This window comes from Dermacentor albipictus, chromosome 8, assembly GCF_038994185.2.
Source record: "Dermacentor albipictus isolate Rhodes 1998 colony chromosome 8, USDA_Dalb.pri_finalv2, whole genome shotgun sequence".
In the NCBI taxonomy this organism is placed as follows: domain Eukaryota; kingdom Metazoa; phylum Arthropoda; class Arachnida; order Ixodida; family Ixodidae; genus Dermacentor; species Dermacentor albipictus.
Genome location: NC_091828.1, coordinates 91,131,267 through 91,153,704, shown reverse-complemented (window position 1 = coordinate 91,153,704; position 22,438 = coordinate 91,131,267). Strand labels below are relative to the sequence as shown.

General features: G+C 47.3%; 2 protein-coding genes across 4 annotated transcripts in view; both read right to left on the bottom strand.

Moving 5' to 3' along the window:
• LOC135918238 (uncharacterized) overlaps positions 1-16,595 on the bottom strand; it is a 64,831-nt gene extending 48,236 nt beyond the window's left edge. Inside the window, exons 1-3 of the mRNA XM_070524660.1 lie at positions 16,530-16,595; positions 4,269-4,646; positions 819-899 (exon numbers count right to left, since the gene is read on the bottom strand). Coding sequence (XP_070380761.1) covers positions 819-899; positions 4,269-4,646; positions 16,530-16,595 — 525 coding nt within the window. The remainder of the gene's footprint in view (positions 1-818; positions 900-4,268; positions 4,647-16,529) is intronic.
• A 3,210-nt stretch (positions 16,596-19,805) lies between these two features.
• The window catches only part of LOC135911363 (poly(A)-specific ribonuclease PARN-like), a 68,978-nt gene continuing 66,345 nt past the window's right edge, over positions 19,806-22,438 (bottom strand). For 2 of the 3 annotated variants that reach the window (XM_065443603.2, XM_065443601.2), the window contains 2 exons: positions 22,143-22,204; positions 19,806-19,994 (listed from right to left, as the gene is read on the bottom strand). In XM_065443603.2, coding sequence (XP_065299675.2) covers positions 19,894-19,994; positions 22,143-22,204 — 163 coding nt within the window. In that variant the 3' untranslated portion in view covers positions 19,806-19,893. Of the gene's footprint in view, positions 19,995-20,064; positions 20,079-22,142; positions 22,205-22,438 lie in introns of all 3 variants that reach the window. The other variant, XM_065443602.2, reaches the window with a different exon arrangement.

The following is a 22,438-nucleotide window of genomic DNA, read 5'->3' as shown; positions in this document are numbered from 1 at the left end:
GAGTTTGCGTTGAAGCGATGGAGAGTACGAAGGCCGCTTCGCTCGCTACTGCTGCCGCGTTTCCTCGCGCCAGCGCTTTGACAGCGAGTGTCTGCGGTTATCGAGTGTGATGTGTTCATGTTTGCCTGTGCGCGCTGGCACCATGCTTGCTAATTTAGTTAATAAGCGAATGTTTACAAGTTGGTGCGGCCGATGAAAGTGCTATACTTACTTCGTATATGGCTGTCTGATAATTTGCTATCGCAATCGATGCTTCGCCTTTCGGGCGAAACGGCGATTTCTTCAGCGGGTTATGACCACAATCGATTAGTTGCTCAGTGCAAGAGGCACCTTTCGCGCTACCACGTTTCCTGTTTACGCAGCTTCGAGACGTGCTAGTACCCTAAGACGGAAGCCACAATGTCACCAATGCAAACAATCTATACAAATTTTACGCCATTCGTATGCCAATGTATAATTATGCATACATTCCAACTGGTCGCTTTAAAACGCACTAGAGCACTCCGGCGGCGAGCTTTGCATTTAGACAGGCCAAAATCGCCATGTGAATGGACTAGCCGTACGTTAGGATCGGGCAAACTTTCTACGGGCTCTGAATCTCGAGACAGCTCCACAAACAGCTTGAGCACGAGTTCCAGCAATGCTGGATGGGGAATTAGAGCGCATACCATTGAGTTCTGAAAATAATGGTCCAAGCACCTCTATGGTTACGTATTTGAAATGCAGCTTCGACATGTCTGGCTCAGCTGCACGAGTCCAGCAGCGTTATCGGCGGTCATCTTTGAGTACGCGTAGCTGACTGGATCGACGACGTTTACCTGAACCATCTCGGTTCCCTGGTGGTAGGTGTCCAAGATAGGGTCCAGCAGCTTCTCGTTCAGCAGCTCCGCCAGCCGAGTCTGAAACGGAACACGTGACCAATTCGAGCAGTGAGCGTTCACCAATCGTCTACTCGCGACTAAAGATCTTCCTGGCACAACAATGAGCCCACAATTGGAGCCACAGATACTACTCGAGAAGAGAAAGGACGCAGTTCAAAGCTTGAATTATAATATTGTCGTGACGACATGAAACAAAGCAAGATGATGTTGCTCGTAAAAAGTGTTGCGTGCGTTTCTTCGGGATGCACTCCCCTGTCGCAGCCGGAACGATCGCAAGAATATGGTGAGCTAGCGTATCCCGACGTCATGACATATGCACGTCCTGTGTACCGAAATCGAGACAGGTGCGTAGAAACAAGTAGTTTAGTCAATTATTCAGGGCGCTCTACAGCCTGCAGGATTTCTTTTTCAGGGAGTTAGAGGATATGGACGTTCAATTGACAAAAAAAAAAGAAAAGTGGAAAATGTGTCAGTAACCTCTGAACGCGACCAAGCCTCCGAGATCTCTGGTGCGAAGCGACGCACCACGATTCAGATTTCTGGGGCAATGTCTCTACTATAGCTATACAAATTTGTACGCGGAATTGTGAGCTGCGCTGTTAGATTCGCGGGATAAAGTTTGTGCCCCACGTAGCGACTTCAGGCCCGAGCCCTGGCTGAGGTTAATTTTTCTTTCTTCTTTATTTTTCTAGCGCGCTGCTGATATTTGCGCAGCCACGCTTTCACGTCTGTTGAAACCTGGTAAAGCGACAAAGATATCAGAGATCCTGATTCATTTCACGTTAACGAGAACACCATCAAAGTACTTTCGCGTTTCATTGCGATTACACACCTTTTTTCTACAGCAGAAGCTGTGTATGACTAACCTTCCGTAGCTTTTTCGGCGTCCTGCAACAGAAACGGACTAAGCAATTTCTAACAAACCCATACGGCTGCAACGCCGCGGCGCAGATGTCAAAATGCAGAACAGATTAGAACGCTCGCTGTGAACAATAGCGTGACGCCCAGGTTATCGCAGTATATGAGCAGGAGGGGTATCGGCGCTAAAGAGAGCTGCGTTATCGATGGGGCGGACACGTACAGTTCGTACGCCCGAAGAACAACATGCGTACGAGGAGCGCCGTAGGGAACAGCAACGAGAACGTAAACGGCGCCGGCGGGAAACGACCACCGACGAAGAACGTTGCCGCGATGCTGCAGGAAAACGACAATAGCGAGCCGGGGCACCTCCGAACGAGCAACGACGCCAGACTAGCAAACGCAAAAAATGACAACCATTCCACTATGTGAATATGGAATGGCAGCGTAAGCACTTTGCTTTTCGCTTGATTGAACTTTGTCGTCAGCTTTCGCTGCCATTACATCTTCACAGAGTTGAATGGTTGTCATTTTTCATATTTTGCCCGTTGTAAAGACAATATAGTTCTACTATCTTGCTATTATGTCTGCAGGTATATATGTCCCTGAGGTGATGACGGTGAAATAATATACTGCATCAAGGCTCGTGCCTTCGTCTTATAGGCATTTGCCCGTGTCTCTTGCATTTTTTTTTGTTCTTGTTGTAGTTCAAGTAGTCGTGAAATGATATTTTGTATGATCACTGTTTTCTAAGATCTTCTTTTGCATAATTATCAAATGACATAGACTGTGTTCTGTAGCCATAATGCACTGAATTGTCGTATGTGTAATCACGCTGTTCTCCGGGGCAGTTTGCGCGCTGTACAAATAATGAACTTAAAAGAATGTTTTACGTGCCAAAACCAATTTCTGATTATGAGGCACGCCGTAGTGGAGGACTCCGGAAATTTCTACCACCTGGAGTTCTTTAACGTGCACCTAAATCTAAGTACACAGGTGTTTTCGCATTTCGCCCGCATCGACATGCGGCCGCCGTGGCCGGGATACGATCCCGCGACCTCGTGCTCAGCAGCCGCCCAACGCCATAGCCACTGAGCAACCACGGCGGGTAAATAATGAACTTGAAGCTTTAAGCATTGTCAACATACTCAGGCGTCCTGCACTACATGCGGCGTCTCTAGAGCACAGGTGTTTCTTTGCGAAGCTAAACCCCGTTGATAAATGACGAACTGCGTTTACACGTGCATGAATGCGACAGATGCTTATCGCACTTCTTGGCGCATCACGGGCAGAACTATAAGACATCGGTTACATGCGGCCCATAGCCCCTTTTCGTTTCCTGTAAGTATCCACCTAGTGGACAATGCCATTTCGTGTGCTGATAAAGTGCTGATTGGCCAATCAGACCATCATCAGCAGACGGAATGGCATTGTCCACTAGGTGAATGCTTACAGAATACCCTAGACTCTACCCACTGTTTCCGGCGCTTTGCGTTCGCCGATGAGTGGGTGAACCCACACTGCGACAGCCACATCAATTTTCTTCTCTCCCTCATTGCGATACTACAGCGTTTACATGCACAGGGTGGGATGACTTGCCCCACCTCTAACTACCTTCTCCTGCCGCATTACCTTCTAAGAATTACCTTCTTAACGCATTACTGCTGTTTGCTGCACGGATTCGATGCGCTAGAAATGCAATGCGATGCCCCAATCGTCACATTCACATGGAAACCACACTATTTGCTACACAGGCTACGTTTACACGAACTCTATACATAAATTCGGGTGGAGCCATGGCTTTTCGGACCAAAGACAGGTCGTCTGGCTCATGTGCGCTAAGTAGCCGGGTCAAGCGGGTGTCGGAGGCGGGTTCCTCAACCCGCCTACCAGGGTTGGGTCGACCCGCACAGATGACTGCCCAGTAAAGAGCACAGGACAGCACTCTGTCCTGTGCCCTTCACTCGCTCGTCCTGCGTCGCGCTGTTTCATTTTTTTTATGCGAAGGATACTGGCCGCACAACCGCGCTCTTCCTTGCTGCGCCGCGCGCGGCCGCGTAGCTACATAGCCGGGTCTCAGCTCGCGCGCTCGCCTGCGGTCGCACAGATGGTACTGCGGCCTAACTCCCGCTCCTCCCGCTAGGGCACTGACGTCACAACAGCTGCAAACCGGGCTCAACTCTTGCGCTCGCCTGCGGTCGCTCAGCCGGCGCTGCGGCCTAACTCCCGTTCCTCCCGCTAGGGCACTGGCGTCATAACAGCTGTATAAAAGAGCGGCGCGCTCTCGTCGTGCTAAGGTTAAGCCCAGTATGCTTCGCGTCCTGGGCTTAACCTTAGCTAAGCCACAGCCATTTATTTTTTTATTCTAAAGATGAACCAACCAGTTCCTTTGAACACACTGACTCGCCCAACCCGCCTGACGAGATGCACGTGTGAACGCGGTCAAGTCGAGTCGGATTTGCTCGACGGCTGACTCGACCCGCTGGGGTCGAGTCCCCGTGAACGAGGCCACAGACACGCGTGACTTACGTGCAGTGCAGTTCCGCTCCCACCGGCGGAATCGGGGGCCACGGTCAAACTGCTTCGCGCCGAGGCGCTCTGCAGCGAGGCGGTGAACTCGACGCACTCGGGGTCAAAACCGGGCGGCGGCGGTGCGTTGTCGCCGGCGGGTTTCTTCGTCTCACCGGCGTCCTCGCCGCCGGCCCCGCCTCCCTTGTCCATGGCGACCGAGGTCTTTAGCACCCCCGACACCCAAGAGGCACCGTGGAGGACGGCGATGATGATGGTGACGATGACGACCTTAACAAACACAGCACCCCGCGCCGTCTTCTTTCTTCTCCTGCTGCTCTTGAACTCGACTGATGGTGATGTTGATCGCACGAAATGGCACATACACACAATGGGGAACTGGTCAAGAGGTGGGCGTTAGACAAAAGAGGTGGGGGATAGTAGTAATATTAATCATGCGAATAATAAAACTGGGAATAATTGACATTAGTATTAACATTTGCATGAATATTTGCGCAAGAATATATGTATAAGAAAAACGTGTTGCTTAGCTGCCAGTCTATAAGAAAAAAAATTGCGGAAGAACCCATCTCTCAATCAGTATCGACGTTAATGCTATTAGCATTGAAGTAGTGTAGTGAAACACCGTACTGACAAATGGTTTACTTCTCTGTAACTTATCGCTCCTCGCTCAATACACGCTCTGGTCCCAATCTGTTTTCTTTCTCCACACTCACCCGCTTTCGATGCCGACTTTTGATGCTATTAGCAATTCTTAGGATACTTCACGCACTATCCGGTATGTTTCTATGCATCTAACCAGGTTCCCGCCAACTTATGTCACTGGGTAGTCCATAGTCTAATGGTAGAGGATCGTGCTCTAGTGCTGAGAAAACCGTGTTTGAAAACAACCTTTGGGCAACCTCGACGCTCCTTTTCTCATTAAGGTTTTTTTGCGTACATCCGTCCGTCCGACCGGCTGGGCATGTGCCATTGGGTAAGTGCCTTCCTTGGCGGTGGTGGTATTGCACCAGGCGGGTTTAGACTGTCATACAAATCCGGCAATAGTTTCGCCTGAGCCTCCTCTGAGTTGAGATAAGGGGCGTAGCACCAGGTGCAAAAGAGCCCCGTGTCTCGCATGAAGGCCATATCAGCAGTCGTTGCGCCCTCTTCCTGCCATTCTTCAATAAAGCCCATAGAAAAAACTTGGGTGGCTGGGTATGTGCAACTAGCAAGTGTCGTCCCTCAATAAAACTCTTTGACAACTTCGGTCCCTGGGTACGGCCACTGTAAGTTCGCCTCATTTCAATTAGCCTCGCCAACGTACTTGGCTCATTGTAGTATAGTGTCGCCCCCTGTCAGATCTATGTGTCATCGCACATGTATGTTTTGTAGTTGTTTAGCTAGATGGCGCACCCCCCTTCTGTCATGTGATGAGCATTGGACCAATCGGGAGGTGTCATCTGGCGTGTGAACCCTTTATTAGCAATAAACGGCCGAGGGTGGCCGAGTCTTCGTTCCGGTTTTCATCGGGAGCAGTTCGCTCCGAGTCTCCTTCATTGCGCCGGCGCTAGCCGCGCGTTCGCTGGTCGGGACCCCCCGCTTGCCTGCCGCTGCCGACACAACACTCATTAGGTATGCGCCGTCTCCAGTGAACCTGTTCGACATCAACTTGGGTCAATGGGTATATGCCATCGGGTATACACCGCTGTTCAATGAAAAAAAAATATTCCATAGAACCCATCTCGCGACGAATGCCGAAGCTAAAACCCCTACATCCACGCGCCACCGCCGCTTTCTTAAGTAGCAACAACCTTTGTTGTGCGCCGCCTTTTCACCAAACCCGGTTCCGGTATTTCCGGTTCCGGCATTTCAGGTTTGAAAATTTCCGGTTCCGGCGTTTCCGCTTCCTGGAGTTGCGCTGCGGGAATTTCCGCGTTGACTGCCGTTGGACGATGGCGAGACGCCCGCACGTGCTTAGCAGAGCTGTGGCAGTCACCATGAGAAGAATGAAAAGGGGACAAGCTGCGTATTCCGCTGAAGTAGTAGTTCGCGGTCGCTGTTTTCCAAATGCACGATAAACGGCAGTGGTCTCCAAGCGCCTAGGCACTACATTCCACTGCACGTTGTCGTCCTGGCCACAACCCGTCGCAGGTTGACGCGAAGCAGCGAACACGAGCACATCGCTGGTTACAGTAGGCGGCGGTTCTTGGATGGAATCGCATTCAGTTTCAACCGCAGCTCGTGCAATTAAATCCTAAGGCTCCAGCGACGCGAAAGTAAACAGCGCTAAAAAACAAAGCGTCACTTCCACTCGGAACAGGAAGCTGCAGCTACGTAAGTTCCGCTTGCCGCCGGAAGCTAAGGGGGTGAGTGGGAGAGGAGCGTGGAGGAGGAGGGCAGGTTGGCGGTACTTAACCTGGTCGGCGGAAACGTGTATGGAGGGGTTTTAGCCGAAGTTAACACGATAAGCACTGAAGCAATGTAGCGACACACCGTATTGCCAACGCCGAAACTCGTGACGTATGAGGCGTGTATGCGGCCCGACTCCTCTCTCGGGCTTCCCTCTGGACACGCTGCGCCATCTAGCACCGCCGCCGCGAAGTCCGCGCGTGGTAGGTGTGTGAACATAATTAGACAGATGATTATCTTAATAAATATGACACGGGCTACATTTCGCCGAGCACCACATAAATTTTTAAGGATTTCTTTTTTGGCATTGAAGAGCGGCGCACACAATGCAGCACATACCGAGCGAACCAAACTAGCGTTAAAGGGACCCTGAAACGATTTTGGCGATTTTCTACAAACGTACTGAGTCGTTAGAGTAGGTCCTTCTGATCATTAATTGACACATCTAAGTGCTCTGTGTAAAGCGTGTAATTTATTATAAGGTTTTAAAAATGCACATCGCTGTCGACCGCAGCGCACTGCTCGGCGCAATTTTAAGCCGCCCCTACCCATATGATGCAAATAACCCATATGACGTCACATGGGCGAGCTATCTGATTGGCTGACCAGGGCGCGTGGTCGATAATTTTTCCAACCTTATGGTGAACAAATGATGCTCGTAATAGTTGGAATGTTAGTTACTTTGTTTTTGTAAAAAGAAAATAACTTAAAGAGAATACACAAGAATAGTTTTTTTAGTACACTTGAGCACTTCCGGCACACAGAAAGTGTCGTCTGCTTGTGTTACAACGTGCGCAGTCTTTGACGAGAGCTCCGCCGTCAGTGTCGATCAGTCTTTTCGTGAGCACGATGAATCACCCTTGTTGCGTTGTGGGCTGCAGACGTAGCGACTGGAAAGATGTGAAGTTGCAAAATCGTGTCTCTCTGCAAGGCAGCATACGAGCGAACTGGCTGCTGCGCATCGGACTGCGGCTATCCGATAGGCGCCAGGATTTGCGCGTTTGTGGCCGTCACTTTACAGCGGAACATTACTAACGCAATAGCGTTTCGCAAGTCCGGTATTAGGGCACACACAAGCGCAAGGGGACAGGGTCTGGCCGCTTGACTGCGCCGGGATATGAGATGAGCAGAAAGGTAAATGTGAATGGTCTGCACGGTGCAGCCACCTGGTGGCACAGAACTCAACCATACACAGTAGCAGCAACGAAGTGCATTCTTCTTTGCTGCTGGTGTGTATTTTTCGCAGGAGTGTAATCATCAACACGTTGTTCTTATAAATGTTTAAAATGTTTTACACTTGGCTAGAGCAATATTAGCGCTTCGTTTGACTGGTTAAGCGCTGCGCCAACAAGTGTCTGGACAGTGCAGACCGATCAGGCTGCTCACGTACGTCTACTCTGAAGTTCCTTCATCAGCTTGAGTTTATGCCTCCAGTCATTTGCCGAAATGACCAGCTTGCCTGTGGTTACCGGAATACCGGCCACCTTCGGCGCTACGACAGAATGCTCGCAACGCACGCTGCTTCGATGGCTCTCGGTCGACGGCCAAGCGGCCAGCGGAGAGGTCTCGCGTGGGAGGAGACGTGCTCCAACAACCGGAAGTGGACGATGTGACGTCGCATCGTGACGCAGGACCAGTGAAGGTGGAGCTTAGCGCCGCTCGCTCGGCGAGCGAGTTGAGGAGGAAAGGCATGGCTAGGGAGGAGGGCAACTTTTAATCGCTTGTAACTCCATTAATACATAACGCCTCACTTAAATTGTGGTGCGAATGTTCTACTTAAGCTGTACCCAATGCGCCTACAAAATTTGTCCGAACCGTTTCAGGGGCCCTTTAACTTTTCCTTTTGATTCATTATTTCCTTGAATGACAGCTCGTCGCGACGCTGGCAGATGCCCGGAATCATATACACGTGATATGGATTAGATAAGGTGTGAAATAAAATAATGTGAAACAGCCTCCATCACGAAAACCTCCAATAACCCTCAAACCCATAATCAAGATGACTGTCGCCCATTACCTCGTCTGGTTTTTTCCTAATTTATAGCACTTTTCGTGCAAAATTGGCAACTGGAAACAAAAATCGCAAGGAGTTGAGAAATCAAGCGATCTACTAAGGGAGAGAGCCAAGGCAACAACCAAACTGCAAGGAAAAGCGAATTTAACAACAAATCTAACAAATATAACCGTTGCTTCATAAAATATTTATGGATCAACATCTTTTTATTTAAATAGGAAGTAGAGAAAACGCCGTCGGAAGCGGAGAACAATTACGTGTTTTGAATGACGCTTCTTTAGTTATCGGTCGAACCGCCTCACGTAGCCACTTCTCTATTGTGCTTATGTGGGTGTTTTTCTAACCTTTCGCGGTGGGCGCAGTACGTCTACAATCGCAGTATGCTGCGCTCTACGCGGTTGTATGGGACTGGCGGCCACACAGCGGTACGCAACTTCCCAAATAACAACACGAGTCGTTTTCGCACTTGGAGCAGTAAACGAGGAATCTAAAAGAACTGTGATTGTTCCGCAAATATATATTTCGCTGTAATTCTTCCAGAGCTAATATAAAAATGCTACTATAGTCGGAGACACCTTAAGTCTACAGTGAAGCCTCGCCCACGCCCTCATTACAACCAGCCACTGTTCCTCCACGAGGCTGCAAATAATCCGTACTTCAAACTTTTCCTGTTACCCAAATAAGGCGGTAACCACAAAAAAGTAAAATTATTAGCGCTTAATTTAGAATAAAAATGGGTTGGATCGCATACGGCAGACATTGCCAGCTCCTGACTGGAAGCTTGCCATTATCATTGAAAAGTAAGATGTGCAATCAGTGCATTTTGCCAATGCTGACATATGGGGCAGAGAGTCGGAGATTGACAAAGATGTTTGAGAGCAAGGACCACGCAAAGAGCGATCGAACGAAGATTTCTAGGCATAACATTAAGATACAGAAAGACAGTTGTTTGGATCAGAGAGCAAATGGGTATAGACGATATTCTAATTGACATCAAGAGGAAAAAATGGAGCTGGGCAAGTCATGTAATGCGTTGGTTAGATAACCGTTGGACCATTAGGGTTGCAGAATGGGTACCAAGAAAAGGAAAACGCAATCGAGAATGACAAAAGACTAGGTGGAGCGATGAAATTAGGAAATTCGCGGGCGCTAGTTGGAATCGGTTGGCGCAGGACAGGGGTAATCGGAGATCGCAGGGAGAGGCCTTCGTACTGCAGTGGACTTAAAACAGGCTGATGATGATGATGACGACGACGATGATGATGATGAAGGTGGTGCCCCCCCCCCCCGAAAAAAAATCCTGGGTACGTGCCTGGTTACAGCACTAAGAAAATAGAAACGCACAGGACTGGCGTGAGATCTAGTGCCAACTATATAGTGTTACTTCACACAAGATGACACTAAGCAGCAGAAATAAATGAAAGGGTCAACCAAATTCTGACGCTAAAGATGAAGTTGACGTACATGTCGGCTCAAATGATTCCATGGTCAAATATTGATTATATCTCCCTGTTCCGTCCGTTTCTGTCTTTCTTTCACGTCCATTATTCACCCATTTCGCGCGCAATTACGTCGACCTTATCTTCTTTGCCATCGAGTTGGTTGACCCAATCCTTTTCATTTTTCTGGAACTGGTTGCAAGGCAGCCAGATCCCAGAAATGCCAAACACGTGTGAAGTCAGCAAAGAGCACCTTGCGACGTTGTCTTCAAAAGCCCGGAAACTCGACGCGCGCTGCAAAAGTATGGCGTGCGGGAACATCCGGGATACTCCGCGTGCGCCTGTGTAAGCATACTCAGCAGGTGGTGCTAGTAGTAATATAGCACGCACTCCATTAGCCTCGAGTGCTTAATTACATTCCAATTACATTCCTAATTACATTCCTTTTAAAACGAAGCTTATTTTGCTCATCCTCCGGCGCCTCTATGGTGATGCGGCTGCCGCCTGCTGCTGCTGTTCGTGAATTCTCGCCGAATAGCTCACCCTCGCCTGCGGGACGGCGGCGCCGTCTAGGACCGATGACTCACACTACTTACATGAGCTGCGCACTACCGGATATAAGGAGCTTGTGCATCTTGACTTTCACCAGGCCTGTCACATCTTGCTTCGTCGGAGGCTATGCAAGCCCACGAGTACAAATACATTGTAAGGCAAGCCACCGGGATTTCTAAATGGCAGATAGCAAATTGTGCACAGTGCTATGTTTATACCTTCCATTACTGTTCTCTGCAGGATGTTCCAAAAGAACAGTGTCCTGACATTCCACTAAACAGTGATCCAACTTTTCTTGCCAAGGACACCGGAGGCGTATCGTAGACCACAGGACGAAACCGTTTTTTGCTTATAAGTAGTTTAACTGGAAATGTTGCCGACTGTCATTTAAAGAAGACTGTCTTTGTCCCAAGAGGAATGCACATCCGTCGGACTTGCTAAGGAATGTCCCGATAAAACATTGAACCTAAAGAGGCGACATCTGTCTAAGCTTGCAGCACAGTAAACGCCAAACTTTTTTTTATAGTGAAGCTGTTTATGGCTAGGGTTCCGTGAAATTTACATATGTGCTAGCAAAAGCAGTCATTATCAGCAATGGCCCATGTCACTGTTCACATGTTCCGTCGTCGTCTTCCACAGCTGGCTCTGATGGTTCTCATCATGCCAGCATTCCCATACTGCCCCTCCAATTTGCGAAGGTGCCGACGGCACCTTCGCACCGACGGCTTATTGCCGGTCAGTGCGGTGATTTTGGTCTCAAATTCTTTACATCAGTGCATCATGAAATGAAAACACATATGTATATAACAAATGTGTATAACGAATGTATAACACAAATGAACATGAATGTATAAAAATGTGTGTGCGAACTTTTCGTCACGGTGACCACCGACCAAAACGATAAATGTGTTTGCACCTTTGTTCAAAATTCTGTCACCTTTTTGTCGTTTGCTACACAGCTTTGCTGGCCATCCACCCTCACAGAGTGGAATAGCTCATGAGATTTTTCTCTCTTTATTGCGCTTATTGGTCGATTGAAGCTCAAAAATACGATGATAATGACACAATACAAATGCAAGTAGAGCATATTACAAACCCTCAAATGACAGCATATTATGTCAGCTGGGTATAGGCTGATGAATGATGACTAATACTCTTTCAGTGTTCTCAGTGCTTCAATGTATGAGAACCAGTCCCGTACATGGTTCTGTAACCGAAGTGTCTACATAAACACCAACAGATTCCTTAAAATATTCATGCATGGCACACATGCATCCAGCAGCATGACGCACTTCCTTTCTATTTTGCTGGGAAACATTACTACATCGTATGGGTGTCCACTGTCATCTTCAACTTGGAGGTATATGTAATGCCATGTGAGTCAAATGGGAAATCTTTTTTGATGGTCCTCTGAAGGACATCCCAAAAGAAAAACCCATCCCAACAGTTCGCAAATACATGTTCCATAGTTTCGTTTTTACATGGGAAGTAGTTGACACCCCAGTGAAAGAGCAGCAATTTCTTATGCATCTGAATTTTTATCAATAAAGTACTTTAAGTTTAAAAAATGTCTTTAACCGTGGAGTTATGAGCATGTTTTTCACCCTCTTTAAGACATCCATGGTGGGGCGTTTGCTGTAATTTGATTGGTACATATATAAGTAGTGGGAGTACTTAATCACAGACGTCTCTGTACACTTGATTTCGAGTCACTTCATTCGGGTATGCTCACGTGAAAACCGTGTTGACAGAAATCGACATGAGTTGACAAATTCCTTTAAATAGCCACAAGTGTCTCCTGCATATAACCTGTGGAAACTATGAAATTAGGCAGGGCGTTGCTTAGTGTCAACTGAACGACAGTGTGCAGGAATGGATCGTGACCCTCTAGAATAAATAGAAAACAGTTAACCAGTTGACAAATGCACAAATGCACATGTACTTCTCTCATGCCAACACCAACTAGTTCCCTCAGATGGGTCGCCACATGTTGATGATTTCTATACTACGGCCCATACCCACAATGGGCGATCGGCCAAGCAACCAATATATTTAATATAAATACGATGGAATAAAGAAATATAGTCCAACTTAAAATTTGTGACACTGCATAGCAGAGGTGAGTGAGATCACATGCACGCACCAGATGAAGAAGAAACGAAGAACCGAAAGGGGCACATTTACAGTGTTTCATTGACTGCTTCGTGAAAGCTTCGTTTCATACAGATTCCCACATGCCTTTTTCGTTTCATTGCCCACTTCTCAGAGGTCGGCTGGTAGTATTGTTTCGTGGTTGGCAGCCGCAATGTATGTTACACTGCAGTGCAGGTAGCGATGAACTGCTTAGCCAGCGGGGGAAGGAGGGGTTAAGCTTGAGGCACTCCAGATGGCTGGCCTTGAAGGCTTCGGTCATCTCTTCCCATACGCCATGGAGCGTGTATGCAAGCTTGCCAAAGCCGCAAAAAACAACAATGCGTGTTTCGGGCCCAATCAGCTCGGCGTGCGTGGGCGACTCATGCTGCAACGATTCCCACAACGCTATGTATTATCTGGGGTGAGACTGCCCAAAGTAATTTTGGAGCAATTTTTGGAACAAGTAAATTTGTGTATTGGAGCAGTTTGGAAGCCATTGCGGCATGTACTTCCCTAATGCAGGATTCTTTCGCATTCCATGAAATCAAAGCTTTGGCCGGAACATAATTTCCATAATGTAGTTACTGCTATACCTTTGTATGTAAGCTTTTGTACTGTCACAAACAAATGCCAAAATTATGTCGACATTACATATTGGCGAAAACAGATAGGAAAAAAAGCACTACTCGTAAAGAGTTACTCGTATAAGAAAACTACCATACTCGTATAGCCACATACCTTATCATTCTCTTTCTAGGTATGGGTTTTGAGCTGGTTTAACTCTACGCAGGAAATAAACACATTTCGAGACTACTCCCCTGCGTTACTTCGCTTCTAGTTTGGTTGAAACTGAGAACATTTGTAACAGTGGCTTCATTCAGACTTAGAAACATGTGCATGGCACTACCCCATGCTTAGAAACTAGCTACCAGTCAACGTCCAATTTCTTGGATTCCCAGGGGCCGTGAAAACATCCGAAAAGATTATAGCATGTGCTTTACTGCCCAGAAAGCTCGAATCGCCACAGGCATGCCCGAAATAGCTCTGAAGGCCTGTCAGTACACTTCTTTGGCGTATCGTAGCTCGTGCTTCGACAGGAGATGGCAGGTGCCTGCATGTATAATTATGGAACATATACCATGTTTCGCGACAGTTCCCCCTTTACACTCTCAATATGCTTTCCTGCACTACATAACGTATGCTTGACCGCGCAACATTTCTGTATTGCGGCAAAGCTGACATTTGGGATCCAGCATTGTAAAATGCGGCATGCTTTCTGCGCTTCGAAGCGATCGGTCAAGGTCCCAAAGGTGGAGTCAGTGCCACTGCTGACAGCAAGAAATTCTTCCAATGAAAATAACGGCACCGAACAGCGAAAAGCTTGGCAGCAAACGTCTGAAGCATGTAGGCCTAGCGTCCCTGCAGTGGTGGCTGCCAGTGAATTGGCGTGCGAGAGGGCTGGTTCGGGGCTGTGATATAATCCAGATGGCAGTGGCTTCAATTGCTGCTGTTTCGGACCTGCAGTCATGGCAATAAAGTCTGTAGGGTCAGACAACAAAAAGGTTTGCGTCCGAAATTACAGACGTTCTTGTTCACTGTCTCTAAGGGGCACGTGGCTGTTCCGCGAAGGTGTTCGAATTATCGGGCATGTCCAAAAAATCGGTCCTCGACTGCAATTACACATAAAAGGCGTTAGTTATGGTATGCATTTCTATTCATGCCAAAGGTGCAAGAGCAAAACCAGAGGCCACAGGAGTAACAAGATAATGAAGCACTGGACACGAGGAAAAATACAGTTGAAAAAGGTTCTAGTTTGCTTGCAGCGCCTCAGTTTACGTTTCATTGTTCTGCGCCTCAGCTAGGGACTGCCGTGCCACTAAACACAGCGTCCCTGGCCGTTCCGACAGGGCGACGACAGGCAAGAGTGGCTGCGCGCGCGCCGCCTACTTGCCAGAAGCACCAAAAGGTCCAGTGCTATAAGCACGAAAATCACGAGAAACTGTGCAAGAGGCGCCGTCATGCGATGTGCAGAATGTGAATGGCTAAACTCTTTTCGGAGAATGAACACTCGCTGTTCATGGCGACTGCTATAGAACACATGCTGAAGCCGTGCTGCCGCAGCGTGGTGTAATTTTGGTCAATTTTCCGTGTTTGGCAGTTTGGGACAGGAATTGCCGTTCGTATCAAACTGGCACAATTGGTGCAGGAGTCCCACCCCTGCATTATGCAGATAGCAACTGCAGTTGACTCTACTAAGCTCTTTATTAACTTTGGATGGTACATTTTCCCAGTTAGTGAGTTCTCTCTCACATTTTTTTTCTCCAAAACGTATGAACCAGGTTCTACTGTATCTGTACAGAGGCTGCTTCGTATATTTCCACACCCTAAAATTTTGCTGTGGTCAAGTCTCTAGAGGGACAGTAAAAAGGAATACTTGGTTTACATTGTTACGGTGGGAAAAAGAGCACAGTCGTTGACGGTGAAGAGGACGAAGTGGCAAGAGCCTCTCGGGATTCTCCGCAGCCTTATATATACGCTTTGTAAGTACACCTTGTAAATAGTTTCACACTCGTGACATTTTGGTGGATGTGCAGGGTATGCTTCTTCGCCACGGAGCTCCGCAGCCGACGTCTCACCCAGCCTGGGACCACGCTTCCAGTGGAAGGCACCACATCTGCAGCTGCAATGCCGACTGCATACCCAGTACGTTGCTCTACTTCAGCCATAAGACCCTGGCAAGTTCACCGGCCTCGATGGTCTTGACATAGAAGAATGGTTGAAGATGCATGAGCGCGTCAGCAAGGTAAGCAGGTGGGGTCTGACCATAATACTGGCCAATGTCGTGTTCTACCTCGAGGGAATACCGCAAACGTGGTTTTATACACACGAGGAAGAGCTAACCAGCTGGGACATGTTCAAAGAAAAGCTGTCCGATGTTGTTGGTAATCCGACCGGTCGACAACTAGCCGCCAAGCAACAATTCACCATGCATGTTTAAACTGCTACCGAGTCGTATGTCTCCTACATTCAGGACGTCGTAGCCCTCTGTCATAATATCGACACGTCCATGCCAGAGGTGGACAAGTTTGGACACATTATCAAGGGCATTGTGGGTGACGCATTCAACCTTCTGGTCTTCAGAAACTTATCGAGTGTTGACGCCATCATGGAGGAATGCCGTTGTTTCGAGCAGGCGAAGGGTCGCCATATATACAATCAGTTTACACGGCTTCCAAATACTGCAGTGACCTCTTCCTGCACTGACCCCACCGACCAATCTAGCTTGCCGCCATCAAGTCAAAACGTTACCCGAATTGTACGCCGTGAACTCGAAGCACTGTTTCCTGCCTAGCAGACGTCTTGGAACAACACTGCTGAGACGATGTCGCTGATCCAGTCTATGGTTCATCAGGAAATCGCTAACATGGGTCTTTCAAGCACCTGCTCCTTGAGTCGCCCTGACACCCACTCTGCTCCTATGCCTCGGTCCTATCGCAGTCCAACTCACAGTGTCCGTTATCCCTACGCTAACCAGGAATCCCTCGGACTGGCGTACACCTGACGACAGGCCGATCTGTTTCTGCTGCGGCCGAATCGATCACGTTTCCCATCACTGCCGGAGCCTCCTCGAAACACCTCCTGGAATTCAAGTTCACCCTGAAGTTCCTCACTCCCGTCGCTTCTACGACGCTTCCAACGCCACTACCTCGACTCACCGCTGTGCTCGCTCACCCTCGCCTCAACGTCGCCAGCCACGTCCACCCCAGCTTCACTGCTCGCCGACCTACCCAGGTCCATCCCAGCAGAAAACGAGGCAATGCGGCACATCGAAGTGGTGCTGCAATGTTAGATTCACCGCAAAATCCTCCTTTGACGCTGCTTGCAAGACATAAAACTTCTTGATGTCCAAGTTGATGGCACACCCGTCACAGCCCATATAGACACTGGAGCACACATATAGATTATGACCAGCCGCCTATGCCACCATTTAAATAATATTGTTACGCCTGCCGTAACTCGGTTCGTACGAATTGCCGACGGCAGCACAGTGACCGTGGTCGGAATGTGTGCTGCCTGTGCGAGTATTTACGGCCACCATACTGTCGTTCTTTTCACTGTGTTTGACCAATGCCCCCATGACTTCATCCTAGACTGAGCCTTCCTGTCCAACCATTCAGCGCTCACCGATTGTTTTTCAAGTACTGTGCGTCTTGACCTGCCTCTAGTGGACGTTCCTCCACCACACGAAATTTGCCTACGACCGACTGATTTTGTTCATGTTCCACCACAGGTCTTGACATACATAGAAATGTCGCCTTCTACGCCAGTTCCCGATGGTGATTACATCTCCGCTCCCATAACTGCCATCATTCTCACGCACAGTGTTACTGTCCCGCATACCATAGTGAGGGTCACAGACAATCGCACGTACCTCCCTGTAGTGAATTTTGGGCTTGCTAAAGATATCACCCTGGCTACAATCACTCCTTTCGAAGTTAGTTGCGTTGAGACTTTTGCCATCGACGCTTCCTGTGAGCCTTTCCAGTCTGCCAAATGTACAGATATTAGGAAAATTATCACCCTGAATCTCACTCCTTCGGAGACTGAACAGCTCTGCAGTCTATTGCTTTCCTACAAGGACAAATTTCACTTGAACAACCGACCCTTAGGCCAGAAGTCACTTGTCAAACACTGTATACATACAGGCGATAATCCACCCATCCATCGGCGAGCCTACCAAGTTTCAGCTTCAGAGCGGCACGTCATCAAAACGGAAGTAGACAAGATGCTAGCGAAAGACATCATCGAACCATCATTGAGTACCTGGGTGTCTCCTGTCGTGCTGGTCAAAAATAAGGATAGCTCACAGAGATTCTGCGTTGATTACCGCCACCTCAACCGCATCACGAAGGACGTCTACCCACTACGTCGTATCGATGATGCCCTCGATTGCCTATACGAGGCACAGTATTTCTCGTCCATCGATCTACAGTCCGGATATTGGCAAATCGCTGTCGATAATCTACATCGTGAAAAGACCGCCTTTTAATGCCTGATGGTTTTTACCACTTCAAAGTTATGCCTTTTGGGCAATGCAACGCTCCAGCTACCTTTGAGCGTATGATGGACTCATTACTCCAAGGATTCAAGTGGTCGGCTTGTCTCTGCTACATAGATGATGTTATTGTGTTCTCGCTCTCATTCAGCACACACATTGAGTGCCTTTCAGCTGAGACTCCGAGACCTTCGCCGTGCCACCTGGTTCCACATCACCTGACTTCGTACACGTCTCATCCCCTGCCTCACAAAAAGCTCAGCACTGAAGATGCCGTAGCTCTCCGACTTATACAGACCAACACATTTCCAAACCTACAAAGATACAGTAAAATGTTCCCACATACATATCGCGGCATCTGCCCCTGGTGTGGCGACACCCGCCCTACACTCTTTCACATCTCGTGGGGGTGCGAGGGCAAACCTCAACACTTAAAGACTCCTAGCACGTCATTTGAGCGGTGGGAGGTACAGCTGACCGGCGATACCCTGGCGGGACAAGAAGCTCTCGTCCAGCAAGTACGTCGAGCAGCCATGGCCATTGGAGTCCTGGAATGGGGACCCCACCCACTCGACCTCAAGAGCAACCACCTCGATGGTCCAAATAAATGTTTTTTCTCTCTCTCTCTCTCGGCTTAAGCCTTACTATGCCCTTACCGACGGCACAGTCTGAAGCACCAGGATGCTGCTCTTTCTGCTGGGGGTGGTCTTACGGTGGGAAAAGAGAACAAGGTCGTCGACGGTGAAAAGGACAAAGTGGCAAGAGCCTCTTGGAATTCTTGGCAGCTGTTTATATACGCTTTATAAATACACCATGTAAATAGTTTTATAACCATGACAATATAGATAAAGTATTCTTTCAAAATCTCTATGTATTGTTAATTTTGCGGTAGGAGGTTGATTACTAAAAAAGGAAATGGAGACCAAGCATGCATTTTTTTTAACTCCATGCCAAAACCCCAGTGCCAGTACAGCAGAGTGATGTGACGGATATCAAGGTATTTTCTCGTATTTGGGTCACTGCGGCGCAGTAAATGTTCTCGTGCCCCTTTAAGTAGTCTTTGGCTACTTCAGAATCCCACACAGTCTATCTTTACTGGTAAACAACTACGTAACTAGGCCCGAGAAAATATTGTCAAAATCGATGACATTACGATGAACTGATGCAGGGGGAGTACTTCGAGGCGGCATCCCCAGCTGTCGTTTGCTTTTGCATCTTTTTAGCTGATAAAGCCTTCTATCACGATAACAGCAGCTTCTTTGGCATTATAGAAGGCTAATTTGATAAACCGATACAGATGAACTTATTTGTCCCTTTAGTTTCCTTAACCCGTTTTCTATTGCCAACGAGTATAGCTGTCACCAGAATTTCTACAAATAAAGCTGATGACTAATATAGTTGTAATGAGGCAGTGTTTATGGAAATCTCCATGGAATTTGCTACTTTTGTTGCATTTGCATGGTAGAATGCCAGCAGACAGAAAGGAAGCTAGGAAAGCCCATGAGTAAGAAACAGTCACAGGTAGCGGCTTTGCTGTCACAGACAGAAAACAGAAAGGAGCAAACGGAAACTAGAAAAGCATTTGCTTTTTTTTTCTAGTTTCCTTTCAGTTCATTGGCATTCAACCATGCAACAACGTACCAACTCACCCAACAAGTCGCTCTCATGTTGCACTTTAATATCTCCTTTCCAGTGTTATGGAGAGGGTTAAGGCTTCTTGATGCAACTTTTCCAACTCTAACTTGGGAAGATTCGAGTTGATTGCCTCATCTATAACGCGTCAACAGAGCACATTTTATGTCTCCCAGTAACGCTCATTTCTTGCAATAGCTTTTTTTCCCGTGTCTGTATATTGTTTTTGTAGCATATTTCTTTCTCACTTCTCCATATAAAGCCCAAAGGCCCTGAGAGAAAATTAATAAACGTCAAAATAATATCAGTGCAACATTGCATGTCTGAGAGAATGTGTTTTATAATGCTGACTTAAGTATGCGGATGAGTGAGGTGACGGGTGGAGGATGGAAAGCTCTTGCAGTTGTCCTAGCTCCAGTCGTCGTTTTCTTCGAAGAATTTTTCGGTGACAGCAATTTGTACGGCCGTCGTCGTCGTCATATTTTTCACCAGCTTCGGCTTTGGCTTACCTGGAACAGACAACGGTATTTTTTAGGCGTCGTGACCTAAGCAAGACAACAGACAGCACCACCAGCTTACCTTCTTCAGTTTGGCTGGGGGAAGGAAGTGAATGTGAAAGTTATTAGGTATTATAGAAGAGTAGTTATGACGAAGCTACTGATGGTTTTTCTCGAGCCACACGTACAGGGAATCTTACAGGATGGAGAAGTAGATAAATCCAGGCGAGCCTGTTCGTTGCTGTCACAGAAGCCTTACGCAGCACAAAAGACATAGAGGCAGACTAGGGCAAACACTAGGGGCATGCAAACATTTGAAATTTCGAATACAAGTCTAATAGCCTTTGCTATTCGTTTTGTATTTCACTTTTAGAATTCTTGATTCGAAGTTGTCAGTAGTAGTATTTGTTTTGTTTGAACACTGTAAGACAACAATTGTTGCTGCAGCCTACAGAGAGAAATAGCGATGAAAATGCACGTTTGTCTTAATGATTTTGGTGAAGGACCGTGGTTGTTGAGCAGACGACCCAGCTCCTTAACAAACACATGGACGAGACCACTGATTCCCAATAGTTACTAGCAGTTGACTAAGCGAGTCTTGCCTTCGGCAGCTTAATAAATGACAGTCTCTATTTAGACAACGCAAGTTATTATCTGGCCAATCTCACCATAATTAGAATCCTTCAAAGTGATGTGCGGAGCTGTAGTACTGTCCTTAGCTCCATCAACGAGTACTACAATCTACTACATGCATTTGGGATGTGCTGTTACTTTCTTTCATTACTGTCATTGCCATTGCACACCAGATATTGCTCAATTGCTTATTGCTTTATTGCTCAATTACAAGCTTCTCAGTTGAGTAGACATTTAGTTGTTATTGGTATCCCAAGTATGAAATAATGTAAACAAGCCTTTGTTTCTATGCAGACTCCACGGAACCTTTCATTTCACTTTTTTCTGAGGAATTGGGAATACTGGATGTTTTATTCCATATTCATAAGTTATTTATTGAATATTTGCAAATTCCATCCAAAACACATAAAAGTGCTGTTTGTATTTATAGTGCCTATGTGCATTTTACCTGCATCCGCATTCTTGAATTCTGTGATGCACAGCATCTATGACAACTTAGAGGATGGCACATAAAAGGTGTGACTAATGAAATGGGCAAAGCCCTCTCGTAAGTTAGTAAACCATGCCCAATGCGTTGGCCACCCAGAAAGGTACACACGGTGCTTTCTTTTAGGCTATGCAGACTCATAGAAAAAATCACTTGTCGCAGACAGCAAAATTGTGCTGTATCATCCGTACTATTACATAAAGTGGTGGATAGTGCTCCCATAACCAAAAGCAATATTCCGTTAACTCATAAGCAAATATATTCTATTCCATGTTCATTTATCAGAAGTCCTTAAACAGGCGCACTAGTTTCTAAGTATCTATCTTCGGACCATGTGGGGAAATAAATTGTCGTTACACTCTTTTCCACTCTGCCAATATGCAGTCATGGACTGAAACCACTGCTGCTATGTCCGCCATGATGCTAGGCAGCTTTCGTATCGACATGGCGTCTGAGATGGGTCTGCTATGCCACCCAATCTCGGAGGCCACACAGGTGTGGGCAAAGCAGTCTCACTTTCGGCCATGAGATGGCACCACTCACACATCCATCGTCAATATTTCCATTTGTGGCCCTGCCAGAGGCACCACTTACTTGTGGCTGTCAAAGAAATCCCTGCTGCAGCAATTATGCTTACTGACACAAAACAATAAACAAAAGAATGATGAGGGGATTTTGGGAAGCTGTCGAAGAAGCAAGTGCTCTTTTCAGCAAAATGGTAGGCATCATATTTTACATACAAGAACGATAATTGGCTAACGTGTTTAAGAGAGCATGGCCCAGCAGGCTGGGCAGTTCTATATAGAACATTCGACAATTGTTGCGGAGGCAAACCCTTTAAGTATTCGCAGCATTCCTTATTGAAAGTCAGCAAATTAAACGACTAATTTTGCAAATACAAGCATCTGCAAATATATGAATTACCAACAATTGCTGCATCTGACTATCAAATCAATTGACATTCTCAAAAGCATTTCACAAGTCGCCCTCTGTTCTTTCCTGTTTTGAAACTTCCAACACTGCAACACAGATGTGCTCACCACTTTCGTCTTCCGACATTCGAGGAGGGCTGCTAGGTGCCGAAGAGGTAAATGAGGCAGATCTGCAGGTAAAAAGAGAAAGTTTGGAATTGAACAGATGCGACAGAACTAGCAAGAGGTTAACGCCCAACGCAACAGCAATTTCATTCCATTTGTTATACCCCTGACACGCGGGCACTCTAAAGTCCTTTAGGTAAGGGGACATCTACCGGAAAGGCGTTCAAGTGCATTGACACATGACAAAGGAGTATCTCCTTTACGGCAAAGTTCCTTTTCGGGAAAGGAGATCGCGCAAC